Source organism: Choloepus didactylus, chromosome 1 (genome assembly GCF_015220235.1).
Source record: "Choloepus didactylus isolate mChoDid1 chromosome 1, mChoDid1.pri, whole genome shotgun sequence".
Taxonomy (NCBI): Eukaryota; Metazoa; Chordata; class Mammalia; order Pilosa; family Megalonychidae; genus Choloepus; species Choloepus didactylus.
The window spans coordinates 159740093-159763536 of record NC_051307.1 but is presented as its reverse complement, the minus strand read 5'-3'; the positions used below and the strand labels follow the sequence as shown (position 1 = coordinate 159763536).

General features: G+C 39.2%; 2 protein-coding genes across 5 annotated transcripts in view; one reads left to right on the top strand and one right to left on the bottom strand.

Annotated features, from left to right (window-relative positions):
- STAG1 (stromal antigen 1) overlaps positions 1-23444 on the bottom strand; it is a 425662-nt gene that overhangs the window by 226791 nt on the left and 175427 nt on the right. The window lies entirely within an intron of this gene.
- Positions 10974-12051, top strand: LOC119540339 (snurportin-1-like). Its single transcript, XM_037844478.1, is given in 2 exon segments — positions 10974-11101; positions 11103-12051. Coding segments are annotated over 2 exon segments (1077 nt in total).

Here is a 23444-nt window from a genome sequence, read left to right as displayed (position 1 = left end):
TGATTTTCCACAAGGGTACAAAGACCATTCAATGGGGAAAGAATAGCCTGTTCAAGAAATGGTGCTGGGACAGCTAGATACTCAAATTCAACAGAATGAAGTTAGATTCCTACCTTACACAATCTACAAAAATTAACTCAAAATTGATTAATAGATAGTGGTTCCAGTAAGACAGTGGAAAAGGAGAGAGAGCAAACTTTTCCTTGGTGAAAGGGACTAGAGAAGCCGCAAAGGGCGCCCAGAAAGGCAGTTCCAGGAGGGAACTCTACAATGCATAGTGGGGACTTGGATAGAGACAAGGAGAGACTGCACCTGAAAGGATGGGGTAATTTTATTTGCCTGGGACTGCCACCAGGGACTGGTGGCTGCAGCCAGACACCAAGTGCAGGAGGGAGCAGCTTTCCACAACCAGTGAACCCATTTCAGCAGTTGGCTGGGGAGATAAACCTTCATAGCTCAGTGGTACGAAGCTTCTGTGAGGGTACTCGGGATTCAGAAGACTTGCAGTGACTGCATTTACTATGCCTCCACAGAAGCCTGCTGTGTGCATGGGCAAGGGGCAGGGAGAGGCAAGGGCACTACACTGAAGCATTAGAAGCCTTTCCCCAACCCCAGAGGCTTGCAGGAGTGCAGAGTGCGGGTAGCTGAGCTTGTACCTCGACTTACCAGGCCTGGGCCAGGGGACTTGATATCACCCCCTGGGGAGGGTAGTAGGTACGGGCGTGAGTGCCCTCTGCAGCCCCCCCGAGCCTGAGGAGCGAGGTCAAGGCAGCTCCCTTTTCCTCACCCAAAATGCCACTGGCAGGGGAGGCTTGCCGGAGGAAACCGCCTTTCTCCCAACTGCCCTTTCCCCACTTCCTTATCTTACCCACATACTCCCTTGTGCCAAGGCCACTCCTGCCACCGCCAGCGCGCATGCACCGTGGCCAGAACAACCCCCACCCGCTGCAACGGCTCCTGCGTCCTCTCAGAACCAATCCTAGCCCCTCTCCCTTCAATATTGCCATTTTAGGCTACTTCACCTCCTTTCCAGCCCTGCCCCTCTTACCAGCCTATATAACCTGTAATCACCCCTGAATAAATCTCTTTGGCGCATACTCCTACTGGATGAAGAGTGTTTTTGTCCTTATCGCCGCCCTCCATACCTTGCACGCCTCTCGCCGAGGACCTTGGCCACGTCCTCCGCCTCGCCCTCGCCTCCGGGAAAGAGCCCCCGCCGCCGGTACCCTTTAAGCAGCCCCGAGAGCTGAGGGCTCGGCTACCGGCCGCCACTCCCCCTAGAAGCAGTAACCCCGACCGCACAGAGGACAGGATCCAGGACACATATTAACTAGAAGGTGAGATGTGCAGCCCGGCAGCTCAAGAGTGGACCACTCGGAAGCCCAGGAATTATCAGACTCACTGTGCCCTGGTGCGCTGATTGGATTTCTCCCTGGTTTGGACCTCGCACAGCGCATAGGTGAAGTTCGGTGAAAGCTGCCTTCAGAGTAAGAAGTGGCCCAAGAGCACCATCTTCTAGGAGAGCAGGGACAGTGCACTCCACCAAGCTGTACCTCTGCCAAATTACATATAAATGTGGAAATAATCCTCCCTATCTCAAAATAACCTTATCAAGATAAGCAAATACCCTGAAGCCAATAGAAAATTACAAAAGCATATGAAGACCCAAGTAGATATGGACAAACCAAATGACCAAATTATACAGCTGGAGGAGACACAGAATCAGAAGCAATTAATCAAAGAAGTACATACAAATATACAAAACAACTTCAATGGGTTGCCTAAAGACAGAGAGGACATCAAAAAGATACTAGAAGAGCATAAAGAAGAATCTGAAAGAGTAAACCTAAAAAATAGCAGATCTAATGAAAATAAAGGGTACTGTAGATCAAATTAAAAAATACCAGAGACACACAACAGATTTAATGAGGCAGAAGAAAGAATTAAGTGAATTACAGGATAGAAAAACTGAATGCAAATGCACAAAAGAACTAATGTTGAAAAAAAATCAAAACACTTGAAATGGATCTCAGGGAAATGAAGGACAACATGAAGTGGGTAAATATTTGGTGCCCCAGAAGGAGAAGAGGAAATGGCTAGAAGAGTATTTGAGGACATAGCTGGGGAAAACTTCCCAACCCTTTTAAACCACATAAATATGCAAATCAAACAAGCTCAATGAACTAAAAGTAGACCCACAGTGAGACATACATTAATCAGGTTGTCAACTGCTGAAGGGAAGGAGAAAGTCCTAAAAGCAGCAAGAGAGACGTAATCCGCCACCATCTTATGTGAGAAACCATAAGGCAAGAAAGCAGAGGTATGACATATTTAAGATTCTAAAAGAGAAAAACTGCCAGCCAAGAATTCATTATCTAGCAAAACTCGCCTTCAAAATTGAGGGAGAGGTTAAAATTTTCAAAGAAAAACAAATGCTGAGAGAATTTGTTAACAAGAGACACGCCCTGCAAAAAATACTAAAGAGAGTTCTACTGGATGAGAAAAAAAGAAAGGAGAGAGAGGTCTGGAGAAGGGCACATAGCTTAATAACAGAAGGGGTAACTTAAAGGGGAAAAAGAGGGCGGGGGGCGATAGATCTGACAATTAAAAAGCAAAGGATAAAATGGCTGGTTCAGGAACTGCCTTCACAGTAATAACTCTGAACGTGAATTAAACTCCCCGATTAAAAGATATACATTGGTAGAGTGGATTATAAAGTATGACCCATCAATACTCATCTTAGACTCTGCAATACAGAGACTGAAAGTGAAAGGACCGAAAAAAATATTCCATGCAAGCTGCAACCAAAAGAAAGCAGGAGTAGCTATACAAAATCTCAGACAAAATAGATGTTAAACACAAAGATGTCATAAGAGACAAAGGAGAACACTATATATTAACAAAAAGGAAAATTCACCAAGAAGAAATAACAATCATAAATCTTTACGCACCTAATCAAACACCTCCCAAGTACATTAGACAAACACTGGCTAAACTGAAGGGAAGAATAGACATGTGTACAATAATAGCAGAAGACTTCAATACATCACTCTCTTCTATAGATAGAACAATTAGACAGAGAACTAATAAGGAAACTGAGCACCTAAACAATGTGATAAATGAATTAGACTTAACAGACATATATAGATGATTACATCCCAAAATGTGAGGATATACATTCTTCTCTAGCACTAATGGAACATTCTCCCAGATAAATCACATGCTGGGGCACAAAACAAGTCTTTATAAATTTAAAAAGATTGAAATTATCAAAGGATATTTACTGACCATAATGGAATGCAACCAGAAATCAATAACCACCAAAGAACCAGATCTTTCACAAATATAGAAAGGTTAAACACCACACTACTAAACAACTACTGGGTCAAAGAAGAAATTGCAAGATAATAGATACATATCTAGAGACGAATGAAAATGAGAACACAATGTATCAAAACAAAAATTATGGGATGCAGGGAAGGTGATGCTGAGAGGGAAATTTATAGCTCTAAATGCATAAATTAAAAAGCAAGGAAGAGCTAAAACCAAAGACCTAACTGAACAATTGAAGAGGCTAGAGAATGATCAGCAAACTACCCCTAAGGCAAGCAGAAGAAAAGAAATAAAGATTAAAGCAGAAATAAATGAGCTGGAGAACAAAAAAAAAAAAAAAAAAATAGAGAACAAATAAAAACAAAAGTTGGTTCTTTAAAAACATCAACAAGATTGGCAGACCCTTAGATAGACTGACAAAGACAAAAAGAGAGAGAAGACCTAAATAATAAAACCAGAAATGAGAGCAGGGTCACTACTATGGATCCAGAAGAAATTTTTAAAATCAGAAGAGGATACTATGAACAACTGTACACCAATGAACTATACAACCCAGAGGAAATGGACAATTTCTTGGAACCACATGAACAACCTACACTGACCCGAGAATAAATAGAAGACCTCAACAAAACAATCACAAGCAAATAGATCCAATCAGTTATCAAACATTTACCTGCAAATAAAAGCCCAGGGCCAGATGGCTTCACAGGCAATTTTACCAAACTTTCCGAAAAGAACCGAAACCTTTCCTGCTCAAACTCTTTCAAAAAACTGAAGAGAAATGAACACTACCTAATTCATTTTATGAAGCTAATATCACTCTACTATCAAAATGAGATATAGTACAAGAATGTAAAACACAGGCCAATCTCCCTAATGAATGAATATAGATGCAAAAATTCTCAACAACATAATTGTAAATCGAATCCAAAGGCACATTAGAAGAATCACACACCACAACCAACTGGGGTTCATTCCAAGCATGCAAGTATGGTTCAACATTAGAAAATCAATGTAATAAAACACATTAACAAATCACAAGGCAAAAATCAAATGATTATCTCGACAGATGCTGCACAAGCATTTGACAATAGTCAGTATCCATTTTTGATACAAACACTTCAAAATGTAGGAACTGAAGGAAACTTCCTCTATATGATGAAGGGCATATATGAAAAATAAACAGCCAGCACAGAACTCAATGGTGAGAGTCTGAAAGCCTTCTCCCTAAGATCAGGAACGAGACAAGGATGCTTGTTGTCACCACTACTATTCAACACTGTGCTAGAAGTTCTAGTGAGAACAATTTGCCAAGACAAAGAAATAAAAGACATCCACATTGGAAAGGAAGAAGTAAAACTGCCATTATTTGCAGATGATATGATCTTACATTTGGAAAATCCTGAGAAACTGATGACAAAGCTAACTGATCTAATAAACAAATTAAACAGAGTGGCAGTATACAAAATTAAGGCACATCTATGTCAGTAATGTTCTATACACTAGTAACGACCTAACTGAAGAGGCAACTGTGAAAAAAGTTCCATTCACAATATAGCAACTAAAAAAATCAAGTACCTAGAAATAAACTTAACCAAGGATGTAAAAGACTGCTACACAGAAAATTATAAAACATTACTAAAAGAAATCAAAGGGTATCTAATTAGGTGGAAAGATATTCCATGTTCAGTGATAGGAAGGGTATACATCGTTAAGATGTCAATTCTACCCAAACTGGTTTACAGATTCAAGACAATTCCAATGAAAATTCTAGCAACCTATTTGTAGACTTGGAACAAGCTAGTTATCAAAATTATTTGGAAGGGAAAGGAGTCTCGAATTGCCAAAAACATTCTAAAAAAGAACAAAGTGGGAGAACTTATATATTCTGACATTAAAGCATAGTATAAAACCATAATGGTTAAAACAACATGGTATAAGACATATTGATCAATGGAATTGAATCAAGAGTTCAGAAATAGACACCCAGATCTACTGTCAACTGATTTTTGATCAGGCACACAAATCCAATGAACTGGAACAGAACAGTCTCTCCAAAACATGGGGCTGGGAGAACTGGATATCCATAACCAAAAGAATGAAAGAGGACACTCACCTCACACCCTATACAAAAATTAACACAGAGTGGATCAAAGACCTCAATATAAAAGACAGAATGATAAAACACCTAGAGGATAATACAAGGAAACATCTTCAAGACTTGTAGCAGGAGATAGCATCTTTGATATTACACACAAAGCACAAGCAACAAAAGAAAAAATAGATAAATGGGAATTCCTCAAAATCAAAAGCTTCTGTGCCTTAAAAGACTTTGTCAAAAAGATGAAAGGGCAGCCAACTCAATGGGAGAAAGTATTTGGAAACCATATACTGATAAAGAGACTGATATCCAGCATATATAAACAAAGCCTACAACTCAACAACAATAGTACAAACAGCCTAACTATAAAATGAGCAAACAATATGAAAAAAGATTTTTCCAAAGAGGAAATACAATGGCTACAAAGCACATTAAAGACGCTCATCTTCACTAGCTATCAGGGAAACGGAAATCAAAACCACAATGTGATATTTCATGCCAATAAAAATGGCTGCCATTAAACAAACAGGAAACAACAAATGCTGGAGAGGATATAGAGAAATTGGAACTCTATTTATTGCTTGTGGGAATGCATAATCAATCATACAGCTGCTATGGAAGACAGTTTGGTGATTCCTAAAAAAACTAGATATCGAGTTGCCCTATGATCTGGCAATGCCATTTCTCGGTACACACTGAGAAGATGTGACAGAAGTGACATGAACAGATAGTTGCACATCAATGCTCATGGTGGCATTCTTCACAACTGCCAAGAGATGGAAACAATTGAAGTGTCTTTCAACAGAAGAGTGGATAAACAAAATGTGGTATATACATATGATTGAATACTATGCAGCAGTAAAAGACAACGAGGTCCTAGAATATAAGGCAACATGGATGAAGCTTAAGATATAATGCTGAGTGAAATAAGTGAGACACCAAAAGAAAGATATTATATGTTACCACTACTGAAAAATGTAAAATCATTGTCTTATAATGTAGAATATTGGGGACCAAGAGATAGAAGCCAATAAAGGAGAAATGATAACATAGTATGTTCAGATATGTTAATGAGGGTGAATCGATAAGGGTGATGATTGTTCCTTAATTGGACTATAAATATCAGAGCTGCAATGAAAGCAAACATGATTGAAAGGGGTTATTTAAAGGCATGTATCCCTCAGGTTAGCACTACAAATATAAATAAATGCTTGCATGATCTACTTCTAAGGAATGAGAATGGAACAGTTAACACAGTGGTATATGGGAAAAACTACCTATTACATACCAGTGACTACAATTAACAGGAATACCTTACTGGTACCACACAAATACTAGGGATAAAAAATTAAGGGCTGATAAAAGCTTTGGGGTGTTCTGAGGTCATAAGAATTCTTTAAAATGGAGAGTGATGACTGTACAATTAACTGAAGATAATGTAAGACATTGGTTATTTATCTTGGGAAGGACATATACTATGTGAAATTAGGAGCCCTCTACTTAATAAGCCAAACCCTTGATCCTGAGGCTTGCTCTTGTGAAACTTATGCATATAAAGTGTAGGCTAAGCCCACCTATAATTATACCTAGGAGTCACCTCCATAGAGTAACTTTTGTTGCTCAGATGTGGCCTTTCTCTAAGCCCAACTCTGCAAATAAATTCATCAGCCTCCCCCTGACAAGGGACAGGACTCACAGGTGAGTTAGTCTCCCTGGCAACACAGGACACAGTCCCTAGAATGAGACTGACCCTAGCATCAAGGAGCTGAGACTGCCTTTTTGGCCAAAAGGGGGAAAGAAAGGCAACAAAATAAGTCCTCTGTGGCTAAGAGAATTCAAATATAGTTGAAAAGCTGCCCTGGAGGATACGCCTATGCAAGCTTCAGCTAGATAAGCCAAAGAGCCAAAGAATGACAAGCCCAAATAAACATTACTCCCCCAAATCCTAAAGAATACCCAGATCCCTAGCTGAGACACTATAGAAGTTTCACTCATGAAGTGTATTCTTCATAAACTTAAATCTTCCAGAGTGTTCCTATGCTAGCTAAATCCCCCAACCCAGCGGCAATAGCCTTTTCAAGAACATTAACTAGATGTGTCCCCCCTTCCCATAAGTCAACACCACTTTTCAACATGAAAAAGTTAGGGTGTTCACTGCCTAGACATCCCTGAAGATCAGGAAAGTGATTAAACTAGAGGAAAGGATAGCAACAGACAAGATAGAATTCAACAAAGGATTACAAATACTGAATCTTTTTATAACTTTTTTCTTGGTTGCTAGGGTATTAGAACAGCTAGAAGGAAAGAACTGAAATGGAGAAACTGGAACACATAACATTCCTTGAAATTTGCTCTATAGCTACTTGTTGAATTTACTTTGAAAGTTATCACCTTTCTATATATACGTTATTTTTCACAATAAGGAAACAACCAAAACTGTAGAACTGTAACCCATAACATTCTTTGAAATTTGCTAACTCCTTGTTACATCACACTTTGAAAGCTACCACTTTTATACATGTGTGTTATTTTCCACAATTAAAAAAAGGGGGAAAAAAAAAGATTAACAAACTATATATAAGAGCTAAAACCATAAAATTCAAAGAAGAAAACATGGGGGTAAAAATTCATGACCTTGTTATTTGACAATGAATTCTCACATGACACCAAAACATCAGCAATGTAAGGAAAAAAAAAACAAAACAGATAAAACCAACAAAATCAAAAACATTTATGCATCAAAGAACTTTATCAAGAAAGGGAAGAGACAACCAACAGAATCAGAGAAAATAATTGCAAATCATGTATCTGGTAAGGGTTTAATATCCAGAATATATAAAGAACTCTTACTACTCAACAACATAAGAACTCTTACAACTCAATAAAAAACAGACAAAGCACTTGAATGAATTTGAGAGTTTCCCAAAGAAGGTATACAAGTGGCCCACAAGCACATGAAACGATGTCCAACATCATTAGTCAGTAAAGAAATGCAAATCACAACCATAATGAGATATCACTTCATAAACACTAAAATGACTATTAAAAAAAAAAAAGTAAATTAAGTTCTGGTGAGGATGCAGAAATAGGAACCCTCTTTTATTGTTGGTGGGAATGTTAAATAGTGCAGTACTGCGGAAAATAGTTTGGCAGTTCCTCAGAAAGGTAAGCACTGAATTACCATATGACCAAGCAATCCAACTTCTAGGTATATACCCCAAGGAACTGAAAGCAAGGACTCAGTCAAATATTTGTACACCAATGTTCAGAGCAGCATGATTTACAATAGTCAAAAGGTGTAAACAACCCAAGTGTCCATTACAGATGAATGATTAAAAAAAATGTGGTACAAACACAATAAAATATTATTCAGTCATTAAAAGGAATGAAGTAGTGATGAATGCCACTACATGGATTAATCTTGAAGACATCATGTTGAGAGAAATAAGTCAGACACAAGTAAATAGATATGGTATGAGTCCACTAATATGAAATAGCTAGAAAATACAAACTCAAATAGACAGAAAGGGCAGGGGCAGACAAAACACATAGTGAATGCATAATGGGTGTAGAATTTTTTGTTGGGGCAATGAGAAAGTTCCGGTAATGGATGATGGTGAGAGTAGCGCAACATTGTCAGTGTGATAAAACCCACTGAACTGTATGCTTGGGAATGGTAGAAATGGGAAATTTCTTATTGTATATATGTTTCCACAATTAAAGAGAGATTAAAGAGACAGTAACAACTAACAGAGTACATAATCCTGGACTAGATCTTATTACAGAAGAAAATGCCCAAAAGGACATTATTGGGACATAAGAAAAAATGTGAATGTAGATTGTGAGCTTTGTATCAATTTTAAATTTCTTAAAATTGGTAACTGCACTTAAGGTGCACATAAGTGAATATCCTGGTTCTTAGCAAGTATTATTAGTTCAAGAAGCGTGATACATACAACATATTCTCAAATTCAGAAAACAGATAGATAGATGATGAACTGATCAATAGGTAGGTAGATAGAATGATATAACAAATGAGGCAAAATGTTAAAATGAGTAGATGGAGGGGGACATACATTGGAGATCTCTGCATGGGTTCTGTATTATTTTTGCAAGTCTTATAAGCTTGAAATTATTTAAAAAAAAGGTTAAAGGAAAAAAAGGAGCTAGAAATTTTTTTTAATGTACAAAGTACTGATACATGCTATAACATGAAACTTGAAAACATGACAAGTGAACTAAAAAACAAACGGACAAATATTGTATTGTTCCACTTTTATGAAATATCTAGAAGAGGTCAATATAAAGAAACAAAAAACAGATTATAGATTAGTAAGGGTACAGAGAAGGGGAAGGGAGAGTTACTGTTTAATGGCTACAGACTTAGGTATTGGGTGATGAAAAAAGCTTTGGTACTGGATAGCGGTTAATAGTAGCAAAACATTGTAAATCTAATTAATGCCACTGAATTGTACATTTAAAAATGGTTAAAATGGCAAATTTATCTTATATATGTTATCACCAAAAGAAGTCGTGTATTTAAAGAACACCAACTGAATTACTGACGAACTGTATGAAACGGGGTTTTTTTTAGGGTCTTCAGTGACTATTCACACATCATATGCTAGTCTGGAATGAGTGAAGAGCTGAGATCACAGCAAAATTTCTCTTTACACAAAGCCTCAGACATTTACAACTGGCCTCTGGATCCAGGCAAAGGAGAGCTGAGATAGGTCTGACAGATACAGCAATGAACCTAGTGGGGGAGATAATTTCCGAAAGGGCCTAACTTCCCCAAGACAAGGGATACGTAGTCCAGCTCAATTGGCAGCCCTCCTTCAAAGAACTCAGACCCCAAGGGCTGGAAATCAGAAACCAGCTTCAATCAGTCACGTCCCTGACAGGGGCAAGGTCAGCGGGAAAACTAAAGGCAACACAGCTCCTTACAATGATGGGGGAGCTATGGGCCAGCAAGCACCACCTGTTGGATAAGATAGGAAAAGCACAGAGCCTAAAGGCCTCACAGGAGGGTCTCATTCTAACGGAAACTCTAGTCTCTGGTCCTGAGACCTGGGCCTCCCTGGACTGGGAAAACTTGAGTGTATCTGAGGAGACCCTCTCGAAAAAGGCTACAAACAGAAAAACAAGAAGCAAAAAATTCTGATCAATCTAATAGAACCTAAGTCAGAGGTCTAGAATTAACTTGAACTGAAAACTAAAGGTTAGGAAACAAAGCCAACCAAAAAGAAAACCCTACGTAAAAGAGTGAAAATGAGATCCAGAATAAAATAATCATGAAAATCAGATGCCTAGACAGCTTGAGATAACAAGCCATACTAGGAAACACAAAAATATGGACCAGCCAAAGGAACAAAGAGTTCAAATGAGATACAGGAGCTGAGACAGATGAAAGATATAAAGAAGAAACTGGATGACCATAAAGAGGAATTAGTAAACTTGAAAAGACAAATGGCAGGAGAAGCCAACATCCAAGTAGGAAAGAGAAACTCCCAAAGAGACGAGCTGTAATTTAGGGAAGATGGAAGAGCTGAGTCAAGCCCTGGCTAGTAGCTTTTCTGTGTCCCAAGATCTGAATAGCACAGCAGCCCCACATCCCCACCCATCTCAGTACAAGTCCAAGCACAGTTCCTTGGAGCAGAGTGAGCTGTCGGTTACTGGAATTGCAGAAATTCAAGCAGCTAGATTATGTGAACCGTGCCAGAAGACTGGCTGAACATGACTGGACAGGGACGGAGAGTGAGGAAGATAAGAAAGATGATGAAGAAATGGACACTGATGCTGGCAAGAAGTTACCAAAATGCTATGCTAATCAACTGATGCTTTCAGAGTGGCTAACTGATGTCCCTTCAGATTTGGATCAGGAATGGATTATGTTCGTGTGCCGCGCTGGAAAAAGAACCATCATCATGGCCTCTGAAGGCTCTACAACTGCCTACACCAAGAGTGGTTCCTGTGTCAAGAGATTTTCTTCCCTTCTGCCAGGAAGCAACAGGCGAAACTCAGCCATGGCAAAAACCTACACCGTTCTGGACTGCATTTACAGTGAGGTGAACCAGACCTACTACGTTCTGGATGTGATGTGCTGGTGGGGCCATCCTTTTTATGACGGCCAGCCTGATTTCCGATTCTACTGGATACATTCAAAGTTACCTGAAGAAGAAGGACTGGGAGAGAAAACCAAGCTCAATCCCTTTAAATCTGTGAGACTAAAGAATTTCCCATGTACCCCTGGGAGTTCATATAAGCTGCTGTCTATGGATTTCCCTTTTGAGGTAGACGGATTTCTCTTCTACCACAAGCAGACCCACTATAGCCCTGGAAGCACTCCCCTGGTGGGTTGGCTGTGCCCCTACATGGTGTCAGATGTTCTTGGTGTAGCCGTGCCAGCTGGCCCACTGACTACCAAGCCAGAATATGCTGGGCACCAGCTCCAGCAGATTATTGAGCATAAGAGGAGCCAGAAGGAAGGCATAAAGGAAAAACTCACACATAATTCCTCTGGGAATGGATGCTATGAGTTGGAGGACCTATCTACCCCAAAGCTGATGAGTCTTCCCTGGAGCCTGGACCACCCTGGGAGCCTCATGGAGAACTAAAGAGAGCAGCCTCTTTTGGGAATCACAGAATGGTATCCAGCAGTGAAGGAAAGCTGGGGAGAAGGACAGTGACATTTGGTGGCTTCATTTTAGACACTCCAACTGAAAACCAGCTCATCTCCTATCTGAAATGCTGGCTCAAACATTTGAGAGGTTTCTAGATGGGGTGGTATTAAGACTGAGTTGACCTGCTCCTGCTGTGAAAAGTGTATCCCAGATCCACAGTGTAAATATATGTCATCGTTAAGGGGAAAAAAAAAGACAAATGGCAGAACTAATGGGAATCATGGGCACAATGGAGGAGATTAAAAAAAAAAATGGAGGCATACAGGCAGAAGAAAGGATCAGTGAACTAGAAGACAAGACATTTGAATTCATACACACAAAAGAACACAGGGTGAAAAGAATGGAAAAATACAAGCAGGGTCTTAGGGAGTTGAGTGACAACATGAAGAGTATGAATATATGTGTTATGGGTGTCCCAGGAGAAGATAGGAGAAAAGGGGCAGAAAGAAAAATAGAAGAAATATTCACTGAAAATGTCGCAACACCTATGAAAGACAGAAAATTACAGATTCAAGAAGTACACAGGATCCCAAACAGAACAGATCCTGTGCCAGTTTGGATGTATTATGTCCCCCAAAAAGCCATGTTCTTTTATGCAATATTGAGGGGGCAGGCGTATTACTGTTCTTTATGTTGGAATCCTTTGATTGTTTCCATGGAGATGTGACTCAATCAACTGAGGTGACAACTTTGACTGGATAATTTCTATGGAGGTGTTACCTTACCCATTCAGGAAGGGTAAGTCCTATATAAAGACCTTACAAACAAAGGGACCTCAGAGCAACTAAGAGTAACATTTTGAAGAGGAGCGGCTGCTAAGAGAGGACAAAATGCCCCAAGAGCAACATTTTGGAGAACGTCATTTTGGAAACACAACCTGGGAGCAAGCAGACACTAGCCACGTGCCTTCCAAGCTAACAGGTTTTCCGGATGCCAATGGCCATCCTTCAGTGAAGGTACTCTATTGTTGATGCCTTACACCTTGGACACTTTATGGCCTTAACAATGTAATTTTGTAACCAAATAACCCCCTTTATAAAAGCCAATCCATTTCTGGTATTTTGCATAACAGCATCATTGGCAAACTAGAACACATTTTGGTAGCAGAGAAGTGGGGTACTCCTGAGTTTGCAAATACCAAACATGTTGGGAGGTCTTTTTAAATGGCTAAGGGAAAGACTGGAAGAATTGTGAGGAGCTTGATAGAAAAGGCATAGACTGCTTTGCAGAGAGGGCTGGTAGAAATATGGATTCTAAAGATACTTCTGATGAAGGTTTAAAAAGAAATGATGAATGGGTCACGGCCAACTGGAAAAAAGGTGACCCTTGTTTTAAAGTAGCAATGAATTTGGCAAAATTGTGCCCTGGTGTTGGGTGGAAGGCAGAATTTGAAAGCAACAAGCTGGAATACATAGCTGAGGAGATCTACAGACTATGTGTGAAGGATATAGCCTGGCTTCTCCTTGCAGCTTACAGTAAAATGCGACAGGAAAGAAATAAGCTGAGAACTAAGCTCTTGGGTATTAAGAAACCAGAAACTGATAGTTTGTAAAATTCCGGGCTTCCAGAAAGTATGACCCCAGAGGCTACAGACCCACGTGAGGATTTACCCAAACATGGAAACCAACTGCAATTTCAGTACAAGCCAGGATTGGAGATGGATTTATTCAGAAAGGATTTGTGGAAAGTCCTGTTGCCTGATAGTTTTGACCACTGTAAATTGCATGCCAAGCCTACAGAATTTTTGCGATATCTGTATAAACGGATCCACTGCCAGTCTGGACTGAACTGGACACAGAAGGAACAAACTGAAGGAAAAATTTCTTCAAAGACAGAGCCATGACGACTGAGGTCTGGAGTCAAGAGGTCTCGGGCAGGAAGAGCCCTCTAAGAGCCCTTGAAGATCCTTCTAAGATCAGAAACAAGAAAAGAGATGCCCACTGTCACCACTGTTATTCAACATTGCGCTGGAAGTTATAACTAGAGCAATTAGGCAAGAAAAAGAAATAAAAGGCATCCAAATCGGAGAGAAGTAAAACATTCACTGTTTGCAGATGACATGATTCTGCATGCAGAAAATCCAGAAAAATCTACAGCAAAGTTACTACAACTAATGAATGACTATAGCCAAGTGGCAGGCTACAAGATCAACATGTAAAAATCTATAGTGTTCCTATACACAAGTAATGTGCAACAAGAGGAGGAAATGAAGAAAACAATTACAGTTAAAATAGCAAACAAAAGAATCAAGTATTTAGGAAAAAACTTAACCAAGGCCACAGAAGACCTATACAAAGAAAACTACAAGAAACTACTAAAAGAAATCGAACAGGACCTAAAAAAATGGAACAGGACCTAAAAAAAATGGAAGAATATAGTATGCTCAATTTCTATCTAAATTGATTCATAGAGTCAATGCAATACCAATTAAAATCCCAACAACTTAATCTGCAGGAACAGAAAAACGAATAACCAAATTTATTTGGAAGGACAAGGTGCCCCAAATAGCCAAAAATATCTTGAGAAAGAGGAATGAAGTGGGAGGTCTCACACTATCTGATTTTGAAACATATTAAAAAGCTACAATGGACCAAAGAGCATTGCACTGGCATAAAGATAAATATACCAACCAATGGAATCGAACTCAGAGTTCAGAAATAGATCCTTGCATCTACAGACAACCGATATTTGATATGGCAGTGAAGCCAAAGCAACTGGGACAGAGCAGCCACTTTAATAACTGGTGTTTGGAGAACTGGATATCCGTTTTGAAAAAGAATGAAAGGAGACTCCTATTGCACACCTTATACAAAAATTAACTCGAAATGGATCAAAGACCTAAACGTTAGCACTAAGACCATAAGACTCAGAGAAGAAAATGTGGGGCAATATCTTAAAGATCTTATGATAGGAGGTGGTGTCCTAGGCTTTATATCCAAAGCGCAAACAACCAAAGAACAGATAGACAAATGGGATCTCCTCAAAATTAAACATTTTTGTGCACCAAAGGATTTGTCAGAAAAGTAAAAAGGCAGTCTATGCAATGGGAGACAATATTTGGAAACCACACATTAGATAAGGGTTTAACATTCCAAATATATAAAGGGATCCTACAATGCAACAACAGAAACACAAACAACCCAATTTAAAAATGGGCAAAAGACATGGACAGACACTTTTCTGAAGAGGCAATAAAATGTCTCAAAAACATATGAAAAAATGCTCAACTTCACTGACTTAGGGAAATGCAAATCAAAACCACAATGAGATATCACCTCTCGTCTACCAGAGTGGCCAATATTCAAAAAACAGAAAATTACAAGTGCTAGAGAGGATGTGGAGAAAGAGGCACACTTACTCACTGTTGTGGGAATGCAGAATGGTGCAACCACCCTGGAAGACAGTGTAGCGGTTCCTAAGTACAGATTTACCGCATGACCCAGCTATTCCATTACTAGGTATAAACTCAAAGGAACTGATGTTTATTGCGTCATTATTCTCGATTGCCAAGATATGGAAACAGCCCAAATGTCCATCACTGGATGAGTGGATAAACAAACTGTGGTATATACACACGATGGAATATTACCCAGCTATAAGGCAGAACAAAGACATGGAAATAGAATAATGTGGATAAACCTTGAGGATACTATGTTGAGTGAAATTAGCCAGAAATATGTTGAGTGAAATTAGCCAGAAACAAAAGGACAAATACTATATGGTCTCACTAATAAGAAATAACATTAATGAGCAAACTTTGAGAGTTAAAAGCTGACAACACAGGCTACCAGGGGGCAGAAAGAGGGTCGAGATCGCGCATTTCATGCTGAAGGACTACAGAATGGTCAGCAGGATTGATTGTATATATCCAGGAATAGATAGCATAATACTGTGGGTTGGAGAACAATACTGTAAGCACACTGAACAAAGATGTCTGTGAGTAAAGCTGAAAGAGGTGGGCTGGGGGCATGTATGACACCAGAGGTATACATAGATGATAAAGAATGGGACTGTGTAACTTAGCAAAAATTGGTCAATGATTGTGAATAAATGAATAACAACACATAAATGTTTTTACATGTGGGAGAACAAAGGAAGGTCAACCATTCAGAGTGCTGAAAAAAGGACGTTATTGGGGAAAAAATATAATCAAAGCAAACTGGAATCTATAGCCAACAGTAACACTGTAATATACTTCCATTAAATGTAACAAAGGCAATATACCAAAGAGAGGGGGATATAAGGGGTGGATATGAGACTCTTGGTATTGGTATTGTTGTTTGACCTTGCTATACCTATTTACTGTTGATGAGGAGGCAGAATGGTGTATCTTTATGGAGGACAGTGTGGTGCTTCCACAGGAAGCTAAGTATGCGGGTGCCATAAGGTCATGCAACCTCATTAAAAGGTATATAGTTGGAAGATCTGAGAGCAGAGATATGGACACTTGCACACTGGTGCTTATGGAGGCAGTATTCATGATTTGCAATGGGAGGAGGTGGACTAAGGGTACATCAACGAGGAACAGTATGGTGAACTGTGCGTATGCATACAATCCAATATGGAGCAACTCCGAGAGGGAGTGAAGCTGTGAGACACGCAACGATGTGAATGGATCCTACAGACAGCATTTTGACTGAAGTACACCAGAAACAAAGCAAACACATTATAAAGCCTTAACAATATGGACTAACTACAATATGTAAACTCAGAACTGAATCTTAGAGCACAGCTTATCAGGGGAACATTCATTGTAATGGTCCCTAGACTGTAAGCTCTTACAGCAGTCACATCTATTCCTGAATTGTAATGGCTGTATCCAAATTCTGAGATGCTGAGCTCTTTGTATATAACCTGATTGGTCTTTAGAACTTTGGGTATCTGTGTCATACCTGAAACTCAGAGCCAGAGCTCAGCAGATATGAATGTCAGTATTAGCACATACAGCAACTGTTTAAAGAGCTGAAAAAGAGTCCAGACTTCAGTTAGAGAAATGAATGAAGGAGATCTGGTTAGGACCAGGGAAAATCAGGCCAAAGGGTAAAGGACGATACTGACTGTGTTTTAAAACTTCAACTTCCATGTAAGACCAAAGGAAGAGGTGTTTATTTGGTGCAGGATCTATATTTTCTAAACAATTTAACTTGTACAGTCAGTTTGTTCAAACACAAAAATTACATGGAACTTTGAACAGGAAGTGAGATCCGGTAGGTATGTACAGGTTAATGTGAAATAGCAGCAGATCCCAAAGTAACTTGGGCAGAGAATAAAAATATAAAAATATATATGCAGGGCCCCCCTGAGGAGCCGGGGCGGTGGGAGGGGGGGGGGGCGGATGTGGAAGTGTTGGGCTTCCTCACCTGGATTGTTGGTGATGTTCTCACAAACACTGAAGACTGACGGTTTCATATGGTGAACCCTCTATCTTGTGGCTTGCCCTTATGAAGGTCATTACTGCAAAGGAGAGGCTAAAACTACTTATAATTGTGCCTAAGAGGCTCTCCCTGAGTACCTCTTTGTTTCTCAGATGTGGCCTCTATCTCTAGCTATGCCAACTCAGCAGGTGAACTCACTGCCCTCCCTCCTACGTGGGACCTGACTCTCAAGGGTGTAAAACGCCCTGGCAATGCAGGACATGACTCCTGGGGATGAATCTAGACCTGGCATCGTGGGAATGAGAACATCTTCTTGACAAAAAGGGGGATGTGAAATAAAACAAGATAAAAGTTTGAGTGTCTGAGAGATTTCAAATGGAGTCAAGAGGTCACTCTGTGGGCATTCTTATGCACTACATAGATAACCCTTTATAGGTTGGTTGTTTTTTTCTCAATCTTTTTAAATTTACTGAGGCTTGATTTATGGCCCAGCATATAATCTATTCTAGAGAAATTTCTGTGAGCACTAAAGAACAGTGTGTATCCCGCTGATGTGGGATATAATGCTTTATATATGTCTGTTAAGTCAAATTCATTTATCACATTGTTTAGGTTTTCAATTTCCTTATTGGTCCTCTGCTGGTTGATCTGTCTATAGGGGAGTGATGTATTGACTTCTCCCAGAATTATTTTGGAAACATCTATTTCTTCCCTTGGTTTTGTCAACGTTTGTCTCATGTACTTCGGTGTACCTTGGCTGGGTGCGTAGACATTTATGATTCCAATTTCTTCTTGTTGAATTGTTCCTTTTATTAGTATATAGTGACGTCTCTCATAACATCCTTGAATTTAAAGTCTATTTTATGTGAGATTAATATTGCTAGTCCTGCTTTCTTTTGGCTGCAACTTGCATGGAATATTTTTTTCCATCCTTTCACTTACAGTTTCTTTGTGTCTCTGGGTCTAAGATGAGTCTCTTGTAAGAAACATATTGATGGTTCATATTTTTTAATCCATTCTGCCAATCAATATCTTTTAATTGGGGAGTTTAATCCATTCACATTCCATGTTATTACTCTTAAGGCATTTCTTGAATCAGCCATCATATCCTTTGGTGTTTATTTGTCAGATATATTGATCCCCCTCTCTCTTTATTTCCTTTTATATACCCTTACTAAAACTCTTTAGTTCTGAGCCGTTCTCCAAACCTCTCTCTCCTTTCTTTTTTTCTCTGCCAGTAGGGCTCCCTTTAGTATCTCCTATAGGACAGGTCCCTTGTTAGCAAATTCTCCCAGCATTTGTTTGTCTGTGGAGATTTTCAGCTCTCCCTCAAATTTGAAGGAGGGCTTTGCTGGATTAATAATTCTTGGTTGGCAATTTTTCTCTTTTAGTACTTTAAATATGTCATACCACTGCATTTTCTTCTCCATGGTGGCCGCTGAGTAGTCACTACTTGGTCTTATGTTGCTTTCCTTGTATGTGGTGAGTTGCTTCTCTCTTGCTGCTTTCAGAACTTGCTCCTTCTCTTCAGCATTTGACAGTCTGATCGGAATATATCTTGGAGTGGGTTTATTTGGATTTATTCTGTTTGGAGTTCACTGGGTGTCTATGATTTGCAGATTTATGTCGTTCAGAAGGGTTGGGAGGTTTTCCCTCAACAATGTCTTTGAATACTCTTCCTAGACCATGATTCTTATATTTGTGCACTTCATGTTGTCCCTCATACCCTGAGATCCATTTCAAATTTTCTGATTTTTTTCCCCATTTGTTCTTTTGTACTTTCACTCTCCAAAACATTTCCTTCCATTTTGCTTACTTGTTCTTCCAGTTCATCTAATCTGCTGCTATGTATTATCAGGATCTTGTTTTTTTAATGTAATTTTATTGAGATACATTCACATAACATACAATCCTCCAAATTATATGATAAGTTTTTCATAGCATCATCATATAGCTGTGCATTCATCACCACAATCAATCTTTGAACATTTTCATTACTCCAAAAAATAAAATGAAAATTAAAACAAAAAAGAACATCCAAAGCATTCCATTTCCCTACTCCCCCCCTTGTTGTTCATTCATTTTTTTTAACACTCATTCATTGTTTTTTAACTTTATCAAAAAATTAAAAAACAAACAATAAAAACACAACACTTCAAAAACCAAAACAAAGGAATAAGAAAAACCAACTAACCAAAAATAACTACATTGTGTATATTTTTTAAAAGAAAGTTTGAACAGAAAGGAACTTTCAGGATTTCTCTGAAATCATAACTTTTTTTTTAAATAATTAAATTTGGTTTTACTGAGATATATTCACACACCATACAATCCCATGGTGTATAATCAACTGTTCATAATACTGTCATACAGTTGTGCATTCAGCACCCCAATTCATTTTTGAACATTATCCTCACACCAGAAAGAATAAGAGTAAAAAATAAAAGTAAAAAAGAACACCGAAATCAGCCCCCCCCCCCACTGTATTTTCCATTTAGCTTTTGTCCTCGTTTTTCCACTCATCCATCCATACACTGGACAAAGGGAATGTGATCCACAAGATTTTCACAATCACACTGTCACCCCTCACAAGCTACACTGTTATACAATAATCTTGAAGAGTCAAAGCCACTGGGTGGGATTTTGATAGTTTCAGCTATTTCCTTCTAGGCGTTCTAATACATTAAAACCTAAAAAGGGTTATTTATAAAGTATGTAAGAATGTCCACCAGAGTGACCTCTTGACTCCATCTGAAATCTCTCAGTCAGTGAAACTTTATTTCATTTCACATCCCCCTTTTGGTCAAGATGATGTTCTCAATCCTATGATGCCACGTCCAGATTCATCCCTGGGAGTCATATCCTGCTTTGCCAGAGAGATTTACACCCCTGGGAGTCAGGTCCTGTGGGGGGTGGAGATAGCAGTGAGTTCACCTGCCGAGTTGGCTTAGCTAGAGAAAGAGGGCCACTTCTGCGCAAAGAGGTACTTGGGGGAGACTCAGGCACAAGTATAAGGATCTTTTTAACCTGATCAACAGTTTCTTTTATTTCCATAAGCTCATCTATTTTTTTATTTACTCTTGCAAATTCTTCCTTATGCTCTTCTAGGGTCTTCTTCATGTCCTTTGTATCCTAAGCCATGATCTCATTGTTTGTGATTATTGTTTAATTTCTCCAAGTTCTGTGACTCCACTGGTTTTTTGATTTGGGCATTTGGGTTATCCATATCTTCTGGCTTCTTCATATGTTTTAAAATTTTCTGTTGTTTTTGGCCTCTTGGCATTTGCTTATCTTGATAATGTTCTTTTAGGATATGCAGACTTACTGGAACAATTATGTATAATTTGACAGAGCTACAGCTTGGTGGAGTGCACTTTCCCTGACCTACCAGCAAATGGCTCCCCCTGCCACCTATTACCCTCAAGCCATTCTCCCCAACTTCATCTGTGCTGCCAGTGGGGGTCCAAACCTTGTGGAGGTCCAATCAGTGCACCTATTTTCCATGTGCAGTTGGGACCACCGGCTCCAAGGGTGTGTGTGTGTGCCCTGTGCAGTTAGGCAGGGAAGATGGCTTTAAAACCCAGAACTCCCAGCTGTTCCTGGGGCAGCAACTATAGTACCCTAGGGTTGTTGCACAAGCCCAACCCTTCAGCTCAGATTACCCCACAGTCCCTCTTTGCTAAGAGCCCATAAGTCCCTCGGATTGGTGTGGGGCTCTTTGCACTTCCGTGCGGGACCCTGCCTCTCAGCTGTGCACTCCGTGGGCCTCCACGGCAGAAAATTGCACATCATAGGCGAGCGGAATCCCCAACAGCCAAAGCACTGTAAAGGGGCATATCCCAACAGACCTACTCCTGCTGCAGTGTCCCATTCCTGGCTGCAGGACAATTAGCTGCAGGTGTGCAAAAAGCTATTACACACACCAGATAATGAGGCGGGTGCCCGGGACATGGAAGTCACTACCCATTGCGCTAGACTGTGCAGCTCTCGCTACTGGATCTGCAGCCACTTTCCGAGTTTCTGAACTAACCCACCTCTAAACACTGACCCCAGGATTTTCCCAATCATGGCTGCCAAGCACCGTTTCCCCAGCAGCTCAAACAATCACTCAATTCCAAACACAGTTTCTCAGTTTCACCAAGTGCACAGTTACTATGGATGTAGCAGACTTTGTCCAGCCAGTAAAAGCCTGGAACTGCTATTTGGGAGCATTTTCTGTCTTTTATCTAGTGTTTTTCATAGAGGAGAATTTAGCTCTGTCTCCTAAATCACCATCTTCGCTGCCCTCCCCTTTTTAGGTTTTAATGTATTGGAATAGCTAGAAAGAAATACCCGAAACTATCAAACTCCAACCCAGTAGCCCTGACTCTTGAAGACGATTGTATAACAATGTAGCTTACAAGGGGTGACAGTGTGATTGTGAAAACCTTGTGGATTGAACTCCCTTTATCCAGTGTATGGACAGATGAGTAGAAAAATGGGGACAAAAACTAAATGAAAAATAGGGGGGGAATGAGGGGGATGATTTGGGTGTTCTTTTATACTTTTACTTGTTATTTTTAGTCTTTCTGAAGTAAGGAAATGTTCAAAAATAGATTGGGGTAATGAGTGCACAACTATATGATAGTACTGTGAACAGTTGATTGTACACCATGGATGACTGCATGGTATCTGAATATATCTCAATAAAATTGAATTAAAAAAAAAAAGAACACCAACAAAGAAAAAAAAATCATTCTTAGACATATGGATATAAAATCAAGAATGATATAAAATCGTTTTATATCCTATCTGCCCTTGGAGATACATGGAAAGTGAAGACTTTCCTAAGAACTTGGTTGCTTTTGTTTATCCTGCATTCCACAAACTCTTGATCCCTATTATCATTTACAGCCATTCTCTCTTTTAGTCTTTTCACATTATTAGAATTGTAAAGAATGAAGATTCACTGACTTATTAGACAACTATGCACCTCCTATAATTAGAGACTGTGCTAGGTTGTTCCTGTAGGTACAGATATAAAAGCACTCTCATATAAACAGATACTACTTTAATATAAACAAAGAACAAACACCAGACAGAAATATACCAAATTGTCAAACATGATGATTATGGGTGATGCTTCCTTTCTCTTTCTTTCAAAAACATTTTCTAAATTTCCAACAAGAGCATATAAGAGTTACAATAAAAAAGCAAATTTTTTTTTAAAAAGTTATACTTCCAAAAGGAAATAATTTGTTAACTAGTTATTAAGTGCTTACTATATACATTTTACAGTGGAAAGTGATATAAGGGATACAAACAATGCTACCTTAGTTCCTGAGAGTTAAAAACACTTAGTCCTGATTTTGGGGGATGTGAGGGTGGGGTTAAGGACATACGAAGTGAAAAAACCCTAAGATAAGTACTTGTTAGTAAAGTTCATGTATTAAACTTGGTTGGAAAACACCATACTTTAAGGTGAGCTGAGGCAGCTGCTTCATATTAAACAGATGTTTTTCAAATAATGATTTACTTTAGCCACCTGTTCCCATAGAGGCATCAGCACATGCTGATAATGTAAAAAGGAAGAGAAAATGCCCTCTGCTAGTTGCTAATGGTATGATGTCAGACTGACTTTGGATTATATAGTGATTCCAAAATGTTTATATTCCATGAAGAAGGAATTCTCAAAAAATAATTTGAGAGATGAACAAAGGCTTGCCAACAATTTAATTGGAAAAAAAAGTTAAAAAGTCACAAACAAAAGGTAAGAAAAGATACTTATAGTCTGCCTTTATTTTTCTCCTTTTGTATTTACTATTTTCAAAAACTTTGTGGAACCATTCTGAACCAATATGTATAGCTACACCATTCCCCTATAAGAGATAATGCCATGGAGAGAAACCAGTTAGAAAGTCGAAAACAATCATTTTGAAGAACCTGAGTATTTTATTCTCAACAGTAGTAACT